The sequence below is a fragment of the Perca fluviatilis genome, chromosome 6, assembly GCF_010015445.1.
Source record: "Perca fluviatilis chromosome 6, GENO_Pfluv_1.0, whole genome shotgun sequence".
Taxonomy (NCBI): Eukaryota; Metazoa; Chordata; class Actinopteri; order Perciformes; family Percidae; genus Perca; species Perca fluviatilis.
The window spans coordinates 33,874,686-33,895,632 of record NC_053117.1 but is presented as its reverse complement, the minus strand read 5'-3'; the positions used below and the strand labels follow the sequence as shown (position 1 = coordinate 33,895,632).

At 41.7% G+C, this 20,947-nt stretch overlaps 1 protein-coding gene and 1 long non-coding RNA gene across 2 annotated transcripts in view; one reads left to right on the top strand and one right to left on the bottom strand.

Annotated features, from left to right (window-relative positions):
• fras1 (Fraser extracellular matrix complex subunit 1) overlaps positions 1–16,032 on the top strand; it is a 266,280-nt gene extending 250,248 nt beyond the window's left edge. The window contains 18 exon segments of the mRNA XM_039804033.1: positions 451–611; positions 952–1,099; positions 1,227–1,432; positions 1,550–1,706; positions 3,007–3,207; positions 3,320–3,507; positions 4,845–5,120; positions 5,362–5,594; positions 5,693–5,853; positions 6,098–6,312; positions 7,252–7,402; positions 8,504–8,611; positions 8,784–8,943; positions 9,343–9,459; positions 9,950–10,116; positions 10,625–10,830; positions 12,148–12,294; positions 13,984–16,032. Of these exon segments, the coding sequence (XP_039659967.1) occupies positions 451–611; positions 952–1,099; positions 1,227–1,432; positions 1,550–1,706; positions 3,007–3,207; positions 3,320–3,507; positions 4,845–5,120; positions 5,362–5,594; positions 5,693–5,853; positions 6,098–6,312; positions 7,252–7,402; positions 8,504–8,611; positions 8,784–8,943; positions 9,343–9,459; positions 9,950–10,116; positions 10,625–10,830; positions 12,148–12,294; positions 13,984–14,565 (3,584 nt within the window). The 3' untranslated portion in view covers positions 14,566–16,032.
• Positions 16,033–18,625: 2,593 nt separating this feature from the next.
• Positions 18,626–19,458, bottom strand: LOC120560041. The gene is made up of 2 exons (XR_005639406.1): positions 19,036–19,458; positions 18,626–18,835 (listed from the first exon to the last, which is right to left on the bottom strand). It is a non-coding gene; the product is annotated as an uncharacterized LOC120560041 (long non-coding RNA).
• Positions 19,459–20,947: the final 1,489 nt, after the last annotated feature.

The window sequence follows — 20,947 nt, the reverse complement described above, 5'->3', positions numbered from 1 at the left end:
ACAGAGTCCGGCGCAGTGCTCACTTCAAATAGAACACTACATTACATCATTTTCAGCAAACTTCACAGAGAATAATGAGGGCAAAACTTCATCACCAATCTGTTTTAACCGAATACTCTCGGGTCCAGCTTAGCTAAAAACACAAAAAACGTCAGCAGGTTAGCGTATTGTTCCCTACCTGCTGTTACAGACGTTAACTAACCACGGACAATTGCGAAGCTGCAGAATGAATATAGGGGTAACACAATGGATATTTGGCTAACTATTTTTTTAATTAAAACAAACGATTTCTCTGGCCTGGTGGATGTTAACGTTATCCTGGTGGCCCGCCAGACCTGTACAATTATAGCGGAAACACTGCATCTATAGTTTGAAGATACAGAGATTCTGTTTACAAAGTATTCCCATATTTTTTTAAACCTGCGTTTCATTCTTATCTCCACACTCTAGGCACAATTGAAATACAAGTGCTGCGCCACGGCAGTGACCTGTCCTCTGTGACTTCGGTGTGGTGTGCCACCCGCCCCTCAGACCCCCCCTCAGCCAGCCCGGGGGTCGACTACATCCCCAGCTCCAAGAAGGTGGAGTTTAAACCTGGAAGAACTGAGGAGGTAAGGGCAGAGACTTCTCACCTAGAGCAAGGATATGTAAAAGTGCTGAATCAAAGGCAGCTGGATTAGAAGGGATATAAAAAAGCCTCTTCATTAATTCTTAAAGATTAACATATTTACATGTCCAACAAGTCCTTCAAAGGCAGAATGAGAAGCAGGAATTTTTTAGCTTTATTTTTTAATGAAATGCACTCTTCATTTGTGTTTTTTATTATAACCCAGAAAATAACATATTGAACTAAAGAAGACAATGTTTCCTACCTCTTTACCTTTAAAACAGAAGACCTGGCCTAGGACACCTTTAGAAACCTTGCTAATATTCAGCTCTCTTTTTTTACAGACGTGCAGTTTGACCATCATGGACGATATCCAGAACCCGTCCATCGAAGGACCTGAGTCGTTTGTAGTGTTCCTCAGTTCTCCTCAAGGTGCTGTCCTCCAAGAGCCCTACGAAGCCAACGTCGTCATCACTGACACCTTCCAGGACAGTATGTACACCCAAGAATGTCACAGCATGCAACTATGCATTTCATTTCTTTTCATTTGAGGCTTCTTACATCTCGCATACCTCACATGCATAATCAGCTTTCTCACAGCCATCATCCCCTCTCTCAGTTCCCAGCATGCAGTTTGAGAAGAGCGCCTACACTGTGAAGGAGAAAGACAGCGTCCTGCACATCCCCATCATCCGTACAGGAGACCTGTCCTTCAAGTCATCGGTGCGCTGTTTCACTCGGACCATGTCAGCCATGGTGATGGACGACTTCGAGGAGAGGAGGAACGCTGACGAGTCGCGCATCACTTTCCTCAAAGGAGAGAAGGTAGAATTTGGTCCAAAGTGTTCATCTAAAGTAGATAAAGTTTGTTTGTATGTTTTTTTGTCAGTTGCCTTCCCATTCAAATGTTTTGTGTGTGTGTGTGTTTTTTTTTTTTTTCAGGTAAAAAACTGCACCGTTCACATCAACGATGACTCTGTTTTTGAGCCCGAAGAGGAGTTCCAGGTGCATCTTGGGACACCGCTGGGTGACCACTGGAGTGGTGCCATGGTGGGCGCTAGCGACATTGTCACCATCACCATCACCAATGACGAAGATGGTAAGCAGATGCCTCAAAAGTCACATACAGCAGGTAGCTTTCTGGTGAATAGATGTAGTCTCACTGACAGCTGAACTTTCGTGGCACATCTGTTTTGTTCCAGAGAGAACATTTGATTTGTCTTCTTTCTCTAGCTCATGAAAGTTATACATCATCGTCTCAGTGTATTTTAGGGTTGCAACAACGAATCGATAACGGTTATAATTGGTTACTTACCTTTACACAACTATTAACTAAAACAACAAGTATGTATGTATTGAGTTGATGTAAATCAATGTTTTTTTGTTTTTTTATCTGATTCATCGATTAATCGAAAAAATAATCGACAGATTAATCGATTATTAAAATAATCGTCAGTTGCAGCCCTAGTGTATTTTATTAAGAAGTTAGAATATTGTTTTTGAAAAATACATATTCTTTGAGTATAACATCAAATAAACTCTTAAAGAAATATCAGATTAGCACGGTTTGCATTTGCTGACATACTGACGATGGCATTAAGGCCATTGTAGGTTAAAAATAATAATAATAATAATAATAATAATAATAAATATATATATATCATCCAAATCAGTGTGTTGTTTTCTTCTGAAAAGGCCCTATTCAAGCTCCTTCTGGACCGCTCTACTTGACGCCCCCCTCCCCATTTTGCTCGGGTTTTTTTTTTTTTTTTTTCATCTCCTCTCTTCCTGTATCTCTTTTAATTTGTCTAACTCTTTCACTTTTATCTTTTGATGTTGTGTGCCCTTACTGGTGTGTTTGTCAGTGTGCATGGGTCTGTGTTGTGTGTCCCCGTTTGTTTTGGACCTGAACTGGGTTGGTTTGTGGGTGGGTAGGGGAATTGAAGGGAAGTGAAAATTGAAATAAAAAAAGTTGAAAAAATAAATAAAAGGCCCAAGAGGAGTTGTAAATCACATATATATTCTTTTTACTTAAAGTATGTACTGGTGCATGCAGTATGCATACAATCGGGACATACTTCTCCATATGATTGCGCCTTGAACTTTGACCCTCTTGCTCATATATGCTGAGCAAAGGATTGTGGGTCGGAATAGCCATAAAAGCTGACTTGCATACTGCAAAATCCGATCAAATGTAGTAGGGCATCCTGGTATTTTTGGCATACTGCATTTAAGATGCTATGTGATGGGACATACTAAATCTTTTTCTGACATACTAAAGTGTAATGTAGTATGGGTATTGGAACGCAGGGTGTGTGTATTTAATGTGCAAATCATTATGGACAGTACAACCACTAGAGGGCAGCTCTTTGACCTTTCATCCTCTTCTGTTCCTCCAGCTCCCACCATTGAGTTTGAGCAGGTGTCCTATCAGGTCAGAGAGCCTCCTGGTCCCGATGGCATCGAGGTGCTTAACATCAAGGTGATCCGTGGCGGGGATCTGGACCGGACCTCCAAGATCCGCTGCAGCACCCGAGACGGATCGGCCCAGTCTGGAGTCGACTACAATCCCAATAGCCGAGTGCTAAAATTCACCCCTGGTCAGTGCTGAAAATTCACAGAAAAAAGTTACATCTTTTAAGAGATTTTTTTTTTCAGATTCAAACTGAGATTAAATATGGCATTAATATCCCTTACTGCTTCCCTCTGTAGGGGTAGACCACATCCTATTCAAAGTGGAGATTCTGTCCAATGAAGACAGGGAGTGGCACGAGTCCTTCTCATTGGTCCTTGGCCCTGACGACCCAGTGGAGGCGGTGCTCGGGGAGATCACTACGGCAACAGTGACCATTCTGGACCAGGAGGCTTCAGGCAGCCTCATCCTCCCTGCCACACCTATTGTAAGAAATGTTGAACATTTCACTTGTTCAGTGGGCTTTAAATGACATAGTGACATAACTAATTATTCAAGTCTGTCTTTTTTGATACAAACACAGAACATAAGGTGGGACAAATTAGTACAACAAGCTTGTGCTGAGAGCTTAAAATGTATTAAGCACTACTGACGCTACAAAGCAGAAACATCTCCACTCTCTGTAAAAGCCCTTCTCTCCTCTACTACATATTCAGTTACTCCAACAGGAAACATGGGCAACATTTTCCTTCAGCAGTTTGTTCACAGGCTTTGGCAATTCAATTCAATTCAGTTAAATTTTATTTATAGTATCAAATCATAACAGAGTTATCTCGAGACACTTTACAGATAGAGTAGGTCTAGACCACACTCTATAAATTCCCAAACCCCAACAATTACAGTAATTCCCTAAAGAGCAAGCATTAGCAGTGGCTATTGCGACAGTGGCAAGGAAAAACTCCCTTTTAGGAAGAAACCTCGGCAGACCCAGACTCTTGGTAGGTGGTGTCTGACGGGCCGGTTGGGGGTGTGATGAACAGTGGCAAATAATAGTCACATTAAAGATAATGGAACAGTGACTTCGAAGGTCATCGTGGAAGTTCATGTCATGTCGGATGCGGCGGACGCAGCAGGATGCAGCCGGGAATTGCAGAGAAGAAGAAACATAAGGACTCCGGGGAGTAAACTCCCCAGAGCTAGGTTAGTAACAAGCAGTTCTGGGACAGGATGCATACAAAAGGAAACAAGTAGAGATGAGAGAGCAGCTCAGTGTGTCACAGGAAGGAAGGAACTTCCCCGGCAGTCTAGAATTATAATAGCATAACTAAGAGAGGCAGGTTAAAGAGAGGTGCCTGGTCGGGCTAGAACTCTCCCCAACCGGATCGGGCTGTACTGGCCTGCCTCCCTCTACTCTCGCTATATTATTGATTATATGATAAAAAGAACTGATGACTACGAAGAGAAGCAGGTGGGCCGGTTAGGCGGACGCTGCAACTCCTCACTCCCTAACTATAAGCTTTATCAAAGAGGAGGGTTTTCAGTTTACTCTTAAATGTGGTGACGGTGTCTGCCCCTCGAACCCAAAGTGGGAGCTGGTTCCACAGGAGCGGAGCATTTCTTTTTAATTTAACTAGAACCACTTAAAATGAGTACAGCTATGTTCACATGCCATATTATGTGGTGGGGGGTTTTACCTATGTCTTTTACTACCGTAGCAGGAACCTCATTTCATGCAGTGTCATGCAGTCTCTACCCAACTCATTTTTTGAAAGTTGAATTCCTAAAAATAAAATGTAATCAGTACCCATCTTGCTTCCTCCTCAGGTGGTCTCTCTCGCGGACTATGATCACGTCCAGGAGGTGACCAAGGAGGGCAGCAAGAAGACACCTTCTCCAGGTTACCCTTTGGTGTGCGTCACCCCCTGTGACCCTCACTACCCCAAGTACTCTGTGATGAAGGAGCGCTGCGAGGAGGCCGGCATCAACCAGACCCAAGTTCACTTCTCCTGGGAAGTGGCGGCGCCCACCGACACCAGCGGTGCCCGGTCCCCCTTCGAGACAGTCACAGACACCACACCATATACCAGCGTCAACCATATGGTGAGCTGGGATTTTTGAAAAGGAATAGTTTAATGTAAAGTTATCAGTAAAACATGACCAGTTTCGACAATGTGATAAAGGGCAACAACTTCCCAGCTATTAGTAAATGTCTACCCAGAATCCCCTGGTAAGATGGATCTATAAATGAAAAAAATGTCCTGGTAAAACCAATTCGAAGAAAAAACCTAGAATTGCTTTTGTGCCGTCTCTCATGTCTCATCCTTTCTGCTGTCTCTCTCAGGTCCTGGACAGTATTTATTTCAGCCGTCGCTTCCACGTTCGCTGCGTCGCTCAGGCCAGGGATAAGGCGGGACACCTTGGAACACCACTGAGGAGCAACATCGCCACCATCGGCACAGATGGCTCCATCTGCCACACGCCTGTTACCACGGGAACCGCCAGGGGCTTCCAGGCTCAGTCCTTCATCGCCACGCTCAAATACTTGGACGTCAAGCACAAGGAGCACCCCAACCGGTGAGCAAACCAGTGCCTTTTTTAAATTGTACGCAAGTCCCGAGCAAAGCGTTATGTATTGTTTGTTAATGTCTCTCTTTGTGTCCCTGTGTGTTCAGGATACATATCTCAGTGCAGATCCCCCATCAGGATGGAATGCTCCCCCTGGTGTCCACCATGCCGCTGCACAACCTTCACTTCCTGCTGTCAGAGTCCATCTATAGGCAGCAGCACGTCTGCTCCAACCTGGTTACCCTCAAAGACCTGCAGGGTCTCTCCGGTCAGTCACTCAAACACACACGGCCCTCCTGTGAATCCTTTTAAAATCAGAGCTGAAACAGCAGACATGTTGTTTATGTAGTTGCTTGCAATGTAATATACCAATGTGCAATGAATAAAGAGTTGTGCTTAAACTTTTACCAGATCTTTGGTGAAATCAGAAACTATCGTTTTCAGTGACCGTGGCACAAAGGTTTCTTGGATCTGTTTCGGCTAAGACAAACTTTGACGGCATTCTTCCACAGAGACGGGTTTCCTAGACGACGTGTCCTATGACAGCATCTCTCTGGGGCCGGGATACGACCGCCCCTACCAGTTCAACCCCAACGTCCGGGAGGCCAAGAGCATCCAGCTCTACAAGCACCTCAACCTCAAGAGCTGCATCTGGACCTTTGACGCCTACTACGACATGACGGAGCTCATCGACGTCTGCGGGGGCTCCGTCACCGCCGATTTCCAGGTACATGAGAACAGTCGAGGGCCAGTTGTTTCTACGACCACCATATACGAGTCGCCGCGCTTTAAATTGGTCAAAGTTATCAATTAGAACTACAAAACTATGTAGCAGACACCTCGACTGAGTAGCTTTTGATATTTGTCTCAAGATGAATATCTAAATCACCACCAAAATGTTGTTGATTGAACTCTACTCAAGGTCCACTACTCTACTTTTTCTACGGGGTTTTGACCATATCACACAGTCTTCATCATCAGAAGTTTGATTAGTTGTCATGGAACTGTAGATGTTCAAATTTTACATTATTCTGAGCACTTTAATGACTTTTTTAATTGCTTAAAACTTTTAAGCAGACTTTGGCAGTCAATTATTTTCCTTGGAATAAACGTGCAACATACAGTGCTGTAAAAAGCTCTAGAACAAGCGAGTACTGTAAATGGTACTTTTGTCAACTGCTGTTTACAAGGTCAAGAATGAACTGGCAAGTTTAATCAGTTTTTATTCATACAGAATTCAGTTCCCTATGCTGATATATAAACTAAGAGTATTATGTCCTTGGTGAAGACAATTTGAAAAATATATATAGAAAAAGTTATACATTTTTACATCTGCGACCATCGATCATAGTGCAGGTCAGATCTAAATAAGATATTCTGTAGAAAATACTACAAAACAGTAGTTGCTCTGTGCCTGATGAGTGCCAGTCTGCAGGTAGAGAACCAACATTAACTCTTCTTCTTCCGTGTGCCCAGATAGCTCAGTTGGTAGAGCATGTATATAAGAGCATGTATATAGAGGTTTAGTCCTCAAAGCAGTGGTGTGGGGTTCGACTCTGACCTCGGCCTTTTGCTGCATGTCATTCCCCCTCTCTCTTCCCTTTCATGTCTTCATATGTCCTGTCAAATAAAGGCCTAAAATGCCCAACAACTCTTCTTCTTCCAGGTTCGGGACTCTGCTCAGTCCTTCCTGACGGTGCAGGTTCCTCTCTACGTGTCCTACATCTACGTGACGGCACCGCGAGGCTGGGCCTCTCTGGAGCACCACACCGAGATGGAGTTCTCCTTCTTCTACGACACCGTGCTCTGGAGGACAGGTCAGGACCAAAATAAACTGAGTTTATCTATTTATGAGCAAATCATAATTAGAGATGGCTCCGATACTGCCTAAAACGCTGGTATCGGTATCAGGAAGTACTGGAGTTTATGCACCGATCGGATACCATTATGTAATAAAGCCCTAAAGAAAATCTACGTTAAAGTAGTTTATGTTCTTTTTCCGTTATAACAACGAGAATAAAAGAAAGTTCTGTTGCATTCATTCATGTTCATGTTTTACAAAGAGTTTAACCTGAGCCAGACGGACAACAAAGATAGAAATAATATCAGATCCATACAGGGATAGTAGTGTACAATTGTTAATACATAATAAAATATATGACACACTGGTATCGGATCGGTACTTGGTATCGGCCGATACGCAAGTTCAGGTATCAGAATCGGTATCGGGAAGCAAAAAATGGTATCGGGCCATCTCTAATCATAATGCAAAGTTACAACAAGTCTCCCTTTATGCATTTCTTCTGGATCTACATGCACATTTTTCAGTTTACCCAAATTTGTGTATTACATAACTAAGTCTCTAGAGTGAATTTGAAACATTTATTACAGATTTTGAAAGTATATCTTAAGTTGTATAGGTAGTTAACGTGAAAACAGAGCAGAAGAGGTTCAGCACACATAAATATGAAGTTGGATTTCTACATTTATACTTGACATTGTGACTAGACATGTATCTGCATAGTTGTTTATGTATATTGTGGTTTTGCTCATTTTGAGTAGGGTCCCCTGTAGTTATATTGGATATGAGACAGGTGAGGAGATACAAGATGAAAATGTAAAACTTTATACAGTTAACATGTTTTTATACTTTAATTTATTGTTCATTTAGATGTGCATTTGGTCCATGTTTGCAAACATCTGACACATTATGTGAAATGATCAGGATCCTATTGTGTTTAGTTTAGTTAATTTAACAGGCACCATGCACGACAAATATTGAGCCAGTTAGCTATATAGCTAATTTGCATCTGTGGTCCCTGGGTTGTTTTATTTATCTGATCAGCGTTGCACTTTTGCTTTATTCTTGATCTGACCTCTGACCTCTGACTTCCTCGGGTGGTGTTTTCTGAGTGCAGGTATCCAGACTGACAGCGTCCTCTCAGCCAGACTGCAGATCATCAGGATCTACATCAGAGAAGACGGACGGCTGGTGATTGAGTTCAAAACCCACGCCAAATTTAGAGGTCAGTGCCTCTTATTATACCACACATATACTTTGTTGACTTGGTGGCCTAAGGGATGAAGAGAGACAGCAGTCTTTTCGTGTGAAGCAAAGGATGTTCTCAGCCAGTCCACTTCAGAGCAAAGAAGCGCACTTCTCCATCTCACTTTTCTTCCTGGTTTCCTTTCCTCCAGGTCAGTTTGTCCCTGAACACCACACTCTGCCGGGCCACAAGTCCCACCTGATGGCTCCCGACCACCTCGGAGGCATCGAGTTCGACATTCAGCTGCTGTGGAGCGCTCAGACCTTTGACTCACCGTACCAGCTGTGGAGGGCCACCAGCTCCTACAGCAGGTCATTCAGTTCATCCACAGCCATAATCAGAGGGAGCGACAGGAGACAGAATTATGGGGATTATGGAGCTGCTTGTTACAATTAGTTTTGTACAATTGGTTGAATCGAGTAAAAGATTTTCAAAATGCAATGTCATCCAGCGAATGGTCGCAGTAGCCATACACATTTTAAATTACATGAGAAGATGTTAGTTGGAGGCTGATGTTATGTTTGCTGCAGGGAGCTTCGGAATGCTCCTTGTGGAACAACCACAATGGTTCCGTGAAAATCCTCGAGTGATATGATTAACCTCTGAAGGATTTTATCTGCTCTCGAGATCAACCCTTCGATTCTTCAGTGTACCTCACTGTGCCTTGGTTATAATCCTTTTGTGTTGTCTTTCTGGGAATCCTTCAACAGGAAGGACTATTCTGGAGAGTACACAGTCTTCTTGGTCCCCTGCACCGTCCAGCCCACTCAGCCCTGGATCGACCCCGGTGACAAACCTCTGTCCTGCACGGCTCACGCTCCAGAGAAGTACGTCCCTGCTGAAGTCCAACTTGAGTCCAAACAGTTTGAGTTTGATAATGACATATTTTAAAGAGCCTGGTGGTGATGCATTGTTTAGTTCCGTTTCGTTTTTATTTATTCATTTATTTATCTGGAACGATCAACATACCTTAAAAAAGAAAAAAGGGGCGCCCGGATAGCTCAGTTGGTAGAGCGGGCGCCCATATATAGAGGTTTACTCCTCAATGCAGCGGGCCTGGGTTCGACTCCGACCTGCGGCCCTTTGCTGCATGTCATTCCCACCTCTCTCTCCCCTTTCATTTGTTCAGCTGTCCTGTCAATAAAGGCCTAAAAATGCCCAAAAACTAATCTTTAAAAGAAAAAAAAATCAAACAAAACACAAAGATAAAACTCAATCATATACCAATCAATCCGATTCCATCAAAGAAGAAAAAAGGATGAGTTTGATTGTGGGAACAGGACTAACAAAACTGAACTGTCTTGTTCTCCCCAACAGGTTTCTGGTGCCGATCGCCTTCCAGCAGACCAACCGGCCCGTTCCGGTGGTTTACTCCCTCAACACGGAGTTCCAGCTGTGTAACAACGATAAGGTGTTCATGATGGACCCCGCCACCGCTGACGTCTCTATGGCTGAGATGGACTACAAAGGAGCGTTCTCAATGGGTACGTGTAGAGAAACACAACTAACCTTCTTAAAGCAGCCTTTTAGATAAGTTGACTAAAGATAATAAGGAAATTCCCCACTGACCTTTCTTATCGTTTTTACAATACACTGTCCTATTGTTTCGGTTTTTCCTACTCCAAACCTTTTCCTAATAAATTTAAATAATAGAGGTGATGATTCATTTGACAAAAGATCCATCAAATATTCTGGACATGAATCATATTTTTTCAATCATATACAGACAAATTATATGCATTATAAGAAATCAATGTGTTTTGTGTATATTTAATCCTCTTAACTTATTTACATTTGTGAGGCCTTTGGGTGTTGCTTCGTTGGTGTGGGATCTGCATTTATTTATATATATTATGTTATGAGTTACTAAGAAGTACTGTAACAAGATAACGTTGTAAATCTTAACGTCATTCAAGTCGCAGATGAAGAGGGTTTGAGTTTTTACGCAGACGTACAAACGAAAGAAAACCTGTCCCTCTGCTGCCCCTGCAGGTCAGACTCTGTATGGCAGGGTGTTGTGGAACCCTGATCAGAACCTGAACGCAGCCTACAAACTGCAGCTGGAGAAGGTTTACCTCTGCACCGGCAGGGACGGATACGTTCCCTTCTTTGACCCCACAGGCACGCTGTACAACGAGGGGCCGCAGTACGGCTGCATCCAGCCCAACAAGCACCTCAAACATCGCTTCCTGCTGCTGGTACAAATGATGTTGTGTTGTGTTTACTCTGGTCTGTGGTGAATGTTTATTCATAATGCGTCTGCCAACCTGAGGGTAAATATCATTACTAAGATCATTATTAAATAATACATACATACATATTGAGGATTCAGACGGTGTCTTTATCTGAACAACTCTGTTGTATTTTACATAACAGCCGAAGGTTTTTATGAACAATAAAAGGCTGGGGAAAAAAAGTAGGATATAACAAAATTACTTTGATTATAATGATTGCCATGTTAATTTTAACAGAAACACTACTTCAATCACTGATTAATTAAATCTGGTCAGTTCCACTACCCCGTCCAGCTGTTACTAAAAATTGGTACTTACTGCTGTTGTTTCATAATAAAAGACTTCAAGGGAAAGGATTGAACTGCTGTAGGCATTTTAATGTGAAACTGATACAATAGATGTTGACAAGGAAACAGCATAAACATTAAAATAATATGATAAATGGGAGAAAATTCAAAAATGGATGTCCTACACAAATATGATCAAATATACTTCTATATACTTTGAAACAGGGAAATAAGAAACAAATGTCTGTCTAATATAAAAGCCTCATTTAGTTGAGGTAAAGGCCTCTGTCCACGGTTGGAGAATCCATGGTGCTCCCTATCATTTAGGCAAATAGTTGCTGGGAGAAAAATCCGGCTGCGGGAGCAAAATTGCAACCATAACATTTTCATAAAATGGTCACTGAACTTTACATTTACATGAAAAAAAGAGAAGCAGTAACTTTACAGTGTACCTGTTAAGAAAAGTGCTGTAAATTATTGTTTATGGTTAAAAAACATTAACTTAATTTACCCTTTTTTTGTCAGTCTAGCTCTATAACCAAAGAGAAAGAGCACTTTAGATTTTCTTTGGAATTATTTGCTTTAGATGACCTACGATAACCCTATTCTTCCTGTAGGCTAACATCACACCTTTTTACCTCTCACACCAGTCTGACCAGTCCCACCTCTTAAAACATTCTCATTTCGAAAGCATTCAAAGCCTGTCGGTTATTTACACTACCGACAGTCTTCACCATGTAAATGATCTTTCTGATGCTGGTTGTCGTTGTTAACAAACCATCATTATGTGCAGCAGAAATGCTGCTTTAATGCCTTTGCCCTGCAGCTACACTATACTATGCTGCAGACAATTATTTCTTGAATGTCACTATGTAGAGCCGTTGTTTGAATTTCAAAATGATTTGTAACGTCCAGCAGATGAAAACAAGAATAAGGAAGACAAGTTTAATTTAAAGTGCTCTAAATGTTTTCCCTCTTCATGTTTCCTCTACAGGACCGAAAACAGCCAGACGTATGTGATAATTTTTTCCACGACGTTCCCTTCGAGGCTCACTTTGCCTCAGACATCCCAGAGCTGCAGACAGTGGCAGCCATGCCGGGCGTCGACGGCTTTACAATGAAGGTCGATGCTCTCTACAAGGTGTGTGGAGCCAGCTGTACTACAACAGTGTTGTGTTGACATATTCCGTCCTCTTCAGCATTTGAGCGATTTGATGGACGAAGCTTTAAACATTTGCTTCCTGAATTTAATTTCACAGACTGATACCTACCTGATTTCAGTTTGATTGAGTAGAAATGTTACGTTCCTCTGTTCAGTTCATTTCTATCCCTTATTCCCCACAAGCTTAAGTGAAGTTCTACCAATCAGAGACATCACTGTTACCATGTTACCGTTTAGTTTTTCCGGTTCGTTACTTTTCTTTTTGATTCAGTCACTGCTCTTATCAGGGTCGTTTCCAGTTGCAGCAGGCAGCTATTTTCAGAGAAAAGCTCTAAACTCCACTGTACTGCCCAATGTAGTGAACATAGTGGAGCATTTATCAGCTAACGAGACAGATATTTCCCTTTTAGGAGTTGGTGGAGACCAAAAACGGAGCTATAAGAGAGAGACTGAGTTAGAGTTACGTTCATCAGAAATGACTCCAAATAAATGCTAATGTTGATCCGTGTCTGCTGGATGTGTAAATAAGCTACTGTTTGCTACCAAGTTCACCAAATGATGAAATGTTGATGTTGGATTTACAACTTGTGTCCTCTGCCCCCAAGTGGCCAAAAATCTGTTCATGCAGGTTCAAGGTTACCTTTTTAAAGTAACAATCTCAAAGATCTCCGGTTCGTTCTCTATGGTGGCCCCTATGGCAATAAGCAGTAATTGCATCAATCAGTTTTTAGATCTCACTTCCCAGACACCCAGTTGGTAATACTGCAAATGCAAGGGCTTTCATCAGTGGGCCAAAAACTCAATCACCACTTCTGTTACCCCATTTAGCGACAGTGATTTAACACACATTTATTTAAATGAAAATATGCAGGATTATTACTTTAAAGGTCCAGTGTGTAACGTGTTTAGTTGTTCATTATCAAAATCTGTGTTGCCCTTAACAAACTTGTCCTTTTTCATGAATATTTACCACCACCATCAATTCCAAGTATTCCTATTGGCGTGAAATTTTATATTTGCATTCGCATGAACTGGGGTAGATGCTCCATATTCATGGGCCATCTTGAAATACGTTAGCCAGTAAGGGACATAGAGGACATACTGCTCCGCCTTTTGTGTTTTCGCTGTCACATGATAACCTCACAGGTGCTGCTAATGCTGCTAATGGGTATCGTAGCTTTCCGGCCCCCAGCAAGTTTGAAGAAGGAAACGTGGAGGACCACACACATTCAAAATCCAAATTTCAGGAACAGGAGTCTTCTTCTTTGCCCAGAAAAAGAAAAAGGAGATTGAAAAGAGCAAGAGACGGCTTTTTGAATCGTGAAGGCTACCGTAGCTGTAATACGTACTTTGATGGTGCCAGAGAGTTGATTGTGATATATGATCTTGCTAGATGGGAGAAATTCCTACACGTTGGCTCTTTAAGGAAAAGGGATATTCTCACTTAAATGGGGTGACATATTAAGAATGTAATGTTTACATTTAATTAATTTAAATTGGATAATTTAATGTAGAATAACAGGATATATTGTCATTTTCTGAATGGCCTTTAGAGAAAATTAATGGGAATCCATTAGACGGGATCCGATTTAATGAATCAGAATCTGAAATAAAGACTGGCTGCTTCAATAGCTAACGCACTCCTTCTCTCTCTCTGTTGATTGACAGGTAGAGGCGGGGCACCAGTGGTACCTGCAGGTCATTTATGTAATCAGCCCGGAGTCCCGCGCCAGCCCCAGGATTCAGCGCTCGCTGACATATCAGCTGAGCCGTCCGAAACGTGACCTGGTGGATCGCAGTGGGCGCCTGACGCTGGACGAGTCGCTGATCTACGACAACGAGGGCGACCAGGTGAAGAACGGCACCAACATGAAGTCGCTCCGCCTGGAGGCCGGGCCCTCGGCCACCTTCAACGCCCACGTGGGCAGCTCGGTGGGCGGGGGCGTGGCCGCCGTCACCCTTCTGGTCCTGGTCCTGCTGGCCGCCTGCTTCCTGTACCGCCGCTGCCGCCGCTCGGCCACGAAGAAGAGCAAGAAGGCCCAGAAAGTGTACGAGGAGTATCCGCTCAACACCAAGGTGGAGGTGTGCATGGACAAGTGTGTGGAGAAGAACTTCAGCACCAAACACTGCACGGTGAGAAACATCAACATCCTGAACCGCAACCAGGACGCCAACGGCAAAGCCAAGGTAAAACAGGTCAACCTGGAAGTCAAGCTCCACAACAACCTCAACGACGGCACTGAGGTCTGAAACACTGACGAGGAAGAGGAGAGGACGAGGAGGAAGTGAAATATAAATAAGGTATTTTCTAAAAGAAAGTTTGTACTTAAGGAACGAAGATGTTTGTTAATGTATTTTTATACCACTTTGAAAAAGGGAAGAGTTTGACGTGCAGACAGGTATGCAGCATTTGACTCATTTTGCAACTGGGCTACCTCAGGAATCCACAAACCACTCTCAGCTGCGTGAAACAGCCAAAACATCTGCACCCGATCATCCAATACTATATGATGTTGTTAACCTCATCACTGTTTTACTTGATTTACATCCTTTTTTAGCACCAAAATGGTGACTGGTAGCTCAGACACTGGCGATTGTTTTCGACAGAAACACTTCTCTGCTGTATTGAGTCATTTCACTGCTTCTAAATGTCACTACTGTGGAGCGGTAGCCAGTGTAGAAGTCCTCCTTTTCTGTGTTGGTCCTCCAGGTATCATGCACTGTTTCTGCAGATATATTAGCTCTTAAAACAAAAACAGAACAAAGGGACTTCTACATCGGCTGCAGCTGCTTCTGACCGATGTGAAAGTATTAAGCACATAGAGTGTGCTGCTATCGCCCCCAGGCCGAATGAGTGCAGAGTGTAAATAATAACAAAAATGAATGATACCTATTCAAGTGCAATTATGCCATCACTTTTTTGTTAATCCTTCCCTCATGAGCAGGAAGGTTGTTTGCTTTTAAACACGTGTTTCAAGCCTTACTTAGAGACGTTTGTACTGTCACGTTTAACAAACATAATTCTTTTCTTTTTTGTCCGTACTGTACTCTGATAGCTGCCAATATTAAGTGCCATGCAGTATTTTTCCTCATGAATTTCAAAGCGAATCATCCAAAGTGTTTTTTCTTTTTCCAAGAATGAGAAAGAAAGTGGAAAGTTCCATGCGATTGTAATAAATCAGACGCCGCCGGTTGATAAAAGGTTTGATCCCGTCCACATGACTGAGTGCTTTCGCCTTACTACTGTCCTAATGAAAATAATCACTTTTTAAAAAGATGTATTTTATAAGAGATGTGTGTCTATCTGCCTTCGTTCCACCCAAGACATAAAATCCCTTTTTTTTTCTCATTTATGTATTCATATGTTACCCTCTTATGATGATTATGATTATATTACGCTGAGCTACTGATATACCCATGATGTTAAAGTGTATGTTTTTAAGTGTATGACACTGGTTGGAGAGCACTGAAAAAAAAAAGAAAAAATGTTTTCACATGTGAGATGTTGACATGTCTTTGTCTCCATTCGTCTCTCTGATCCCACCTCCTGTCTTCTTTCAACTGTGTGCCTATCAAAACAACACGGGAACAGGACATTATGGGAAATAAAAAATATATTTTTGGTGCTATCATTTTGTGGAAAATATCTACGATGCTATCTACGTGATGCCTGTATTTGGTGCCTTTTTTAGTAATAAAAAAGTAATTTGAAACCCACAATCGTCCTGTATTAAATCTTTATTCAGGATTTTAGATTCAATCACTTCATTTTTTGGAGAAAAAGTACAAATGAAAAATGAAATCAGACATCTGTGAAGATGAAAATAGACTGATTTGTGTACATGTAAATGTTAAATGTGAGCATTTGTGCATTTGCTGATGCCACTCAACAAAATGGGTTGTGTATCTTTTAACCAACATCAGTCCTCATCCTCGCTTTCAAATATTCATTCATTTTCAGAATTTAACCTTTGCCGGTTTGTTTACATAATGTTACTGTTCTAGAGTTCTGCCTTTTCTACCTTCCTTGCTCCGGCCTGCCTTAGTACACGGCCCGCAGCACAGGACCTCTGCCAGCATGGTGTACCAGCTGGAAACGTCGCAGATGTGGTGTACCTAAAGTACAGATAAGGGGGAGAAAAAAAATCTAATAAAGGCCAAAGCTTTTTTCTTGCATGTTTACATAAATAGTATTGGTTATTTAACTGAAATGTAATAACTCTTTACAAAGATGAAGTGAGGTATACCCAGGTGTGGTAGCCAGACTTGTACAGGTGCACGTTCTGCGCCCTACCCACACACTCAACACCCCGAGGACACTTCAGGGAGTATCTCCAAACTCCAACAGGGCACCACACAAAAACACGGCTCTGGAAGAAGAGCTGAGGTTTCCGGCAGGTAGAACCGCATCCGGTCCGACTTCATCGCCCGTCTCTTTCTCAGAAGACCGGTGATGTCTTTGTACACCCGGACAGGAGTGAACAGCCCTCTTTCTGGGTCCTCCTTTAACCAGGTGATGTCGGCAGATGGAATGCCATTGGGGCTTTCCCATGGACGCACCCAACCCTCTATCTCCACCTGCAACACACATAATGCATACAGAACAATTGGTTATTGCTGTGTACACAGTAATGTTGTAACCTAAAAAACGATTTAAAAAACATGTTTTAAAAAAATAATTCTCATTTTACATTGTTTGCATATAATGTGAGTATCACTTACAGTCAGGGCTGGACTGGGACAAAAAATTGGCCCTGGCATTTTTGGGCCAGGCGGCCCACACCCACCGTGATTGGTCAGACACATTCCCTGCAGATAGTCCTCTTAAAATATGCGTGCATGCTATGATATGATTTGCCTAGTGTTCAGCGTTCATGTGATCGTTTTGGATCCTTCAAGAGGGGTGTCAAGACTTACCTGTTGGTCTTACACTTAAATAATTCATTCATTCTTAGGTAGTGATTTGTATATTTATGATTTATTTATTAGTTTTATTATTGATATTGTATTGTCATTATTGATATTATTACTATTTTGCTTAATATTGGCTTAGCAACTTTAAAAACTGTTTACTGTTAATTTTTAACTATTTTTAACTATTGTAAGATTCATATTTTGTCACTTTGGACATAAGTGTCTGCTAAATAATATAACCATAACTATAACCCTTCCCAAAAGCTACAATAAAGCTGAGAGTAGTATAGTATATGCCCTGGAAAAGAGCACCAATACAAGAGAAGCTAATTAAGCTATTCAAGTAACACTGATGCTTGTATCAACACAGACTTTATAGATCACACAGACTTTTCAGCTACCTAACAGGCTAACCGCTAGCATTTTCAATGTAAGCTTACACAGATAGGTTACCTGACAGCCACTAACTGTAATGTTACAGCCAAACTGCTTGTTATCGTTATGACGTGGCACGCGTGTACACGCACGAACACACACACACACACACACACGCACACACACGCACACACACGCACACACACACACACACACACACACACACACACACACAGCCTCCCTCCCTTCATGAAAGTCCCTGTTAATTTGCCTACTCCTTACCACATCGTCATCTACTCTCTCTTCCATCTTTTCCTCACTTGCTCCCATGGCCCTGTCATGGTCACCCGGCTTCTTCCCTGTCATGATTTGTTTCTGCTTCTCTGTATAGCCAGCCACCTCTCCTCCTCCTCCTTCCTCTACTTCAGGTAATGCTGATGTTGAAGAAGCTACTACAGCCCCAAACATGTCCGAAATATTTGAGGAATCCGCCTGTAGATTCTTAATCTTTTTCTCCTGTAATTTCTCTGCCCTCCCTTGCACTTTGGTGGTCATTTGTCCATTTTAAAGTGGATGCTAAACTTCCAGCACAACTACCCAGATAGCAAACAGTCATTGAAACTATGTTAAATCAACATTGCGTTGTCAACATTAAGTCATTGAAACAACATCAAATTCTGATGTTGATTCAACATCATTTTGCACCCTGTTTTAATATTGAAACAATGTTGAAATCCTGTCCATAGATCAACGGAATTTCAATGGTATTTCAATTATCAGGAATATTGAAACAATGTTGAAATTTCAACTGAACTAAGGATCAACGTGATTTCAATGGAATTTCAATCATTATTAAGCCATAGAAAAGTATTGCTAGGCATACGAAAATGTAATGCCCTAAATTAAATAACCTATAATGAATATCCTGCTTTATCTACAGCCAGGAAGGTAAAAAGTGATTGAACATTTGAAAGCTTGTATGCCTATAGCCTAGCCTAAAAACACTGACCACACCACACTGTTTAAGGTAAAAACAAATTCATTTTATTAGCCTCTTATTTCATTATTTGTCCTCTTTAGCATAGTTACAGTTCATGGTCCTCTGACGTCTGACTGGTTTGTCGTCCAGTCCATCCTGCCCGGTCTGACGCATAGTGCAGCAACTGTTGCACAGCCTGGGCAAAAGTAAATTGGGTGACGCTGGCTGTCCCCATCTGCTGTGTATGAGCATCTAAAACAGAAAATACAAGCACAATGCAAACAAATTAGCCTTTAAGTTAAACAGAACACCCACATATATACACACTTGGAAACAAATTCACTAGTCCTAGTATTTTTCAATGATCGGATATAAGGCAATTTGTCCAGTGTTGTAGTCTAGCCTATCATGTTTTCCCTACATTCAAATCACTTTTCAAAATTGAAGGTTACCTTTTTACTTGCTTCAGTCCCTCTGGCAGGTGATCTCTTTTCTTCTCTCTCCGCCTGGCATTTTCCTCTCTACAAACACATTACAACACAATTAGAGCAACAAATACTGTCACATCCTTGCCAAACATCAGTTCAAAATGGATATTTAGGCTAAGGCTAGCGCTAGCTAACGTTAGCTAGCATTAGCTAACATGACCGAATTCTAAAAGTTGTCCTCAGCAAAACCCAAAAGCTATAATGCAACTACAAATGGAAATTCAGTCATATCCAATAATTTCCTTGCCAAAACATTTCCAACTTCATCTGTACCATGTTCTAAGACTGTTACTGCTAGCTAACGCTAACGAATGTTAGCTAACGCTAGCTAACGTTAGCTAACGCTAGCTAACATTAGCTGTTTTTAAAAGTTGTCTGATGCAGAATCCAAAAGCATAATGGACACTAACCATCATGTTAACGAGTAACAGTATTTGATTTAGCTAGTTACAATTCATTTATATAAAAAATTAAATATTAAAAAAACTTTCTTTTTTTTTTTTTTTACCCCAAAAAAAAAAAATTTTTTTTTTTTTTTTTTTTTTTTTTTTTCCCCCTTCCTTCCCCCCCTCACCCCCAAAAAAAAAATCCTTTCTCTTTTCTTTCCCCCCACCCAAAAAAAAAAAAAAATTCTTTTTTTCAACTATAAATCAATGCATTTTCAATCATATTTCCCGGTCAACTATATATCAATGCATTTTCAATCATATTTACCGGTCAACTATATATCAATGCATTTTCAATCATATTTCCCGGTCAACTATAAATCGATGCATTTTCAATCATATTTCCCGGTCAACTATATATCAATGCATTTTCAATCATATTTCCCGGTCAACTATATATCAATGCATTTTCAATCATATTTCCCGGTCAACTATATATCAATGCATTTTCAATCATATTTCCCGGTCAACTATATTTCGATGGCTTTTCAACAACAGGTCGTTTCCCGGTCAACTATAAATCAATGACTTTTCAACACATTGGCAATATCGCCCGATATACCAAATATCAATGCTTAATCAATCATAAAGATAACTACAGATCAATGTTGTTCCAATGTTGTTGCCATCAACATTAATAACGTAAGGTTTCATCGATATTGTAATGGTGATTCAACATTTATTTTGCATTGAAATTTCAATATCAACCATAATGATGATTCCGATGGAAAATCAATATTTATTCAATGTTGGGTTGCTGTCTGGGTACAGCTCGTGTCTCAGGGCCGGGAGGCGTGGCCATAGTGGGATTCGTAAATTTGCGGCCCGGAATGGGGAAGGGGGATCCTGGATTTGATTGGGTCAGGCCAGTGCCAATAAAGAAAATTAACCAATGGGCTGCAGTGAGTTCTTTATGGGCCGGCCCGGCCAAAAAATAAAAAAAGGCCTATTTATATCGGCGGTTCGGCCCAAAAGTCCGTCGGCCCACCGGGAAAATGCCCGGTATGCCAGATGGCCAGTCCAGCCCTGCTTACAGTGGAGTCACTGAGAGGTGAGTCCATGGGGGCAATCCTGACCCTTGGTTTTGGAGGGGGACTTTGTGGGCCGTGACAGTGGACTCAGGCTGTTTTGACTGCACAGCGAACACCTGCTGCTTGGTCTTCTCTGTTGCCCGGGGACCCTGAGACTGACTGCTACTCTCGCCCATAGCCATAAATGGGGACTTTTGGGACCTGTGCAGGTCTAAGAATGTATCAAACAAAGTAGTTTTGTATTATGATTGAATTCTCGTTTGATTTCTATTAATTAATCTCACTCACATTCCACAGCCTGGCTTACAGCCAGCAGTTGAGTCTCATCACCTGGCCATAAGGAACGATCCTTCTTGGAGGGGCTTGCCTGCAGTTGCTGGACCACAAATGTAATGTAAC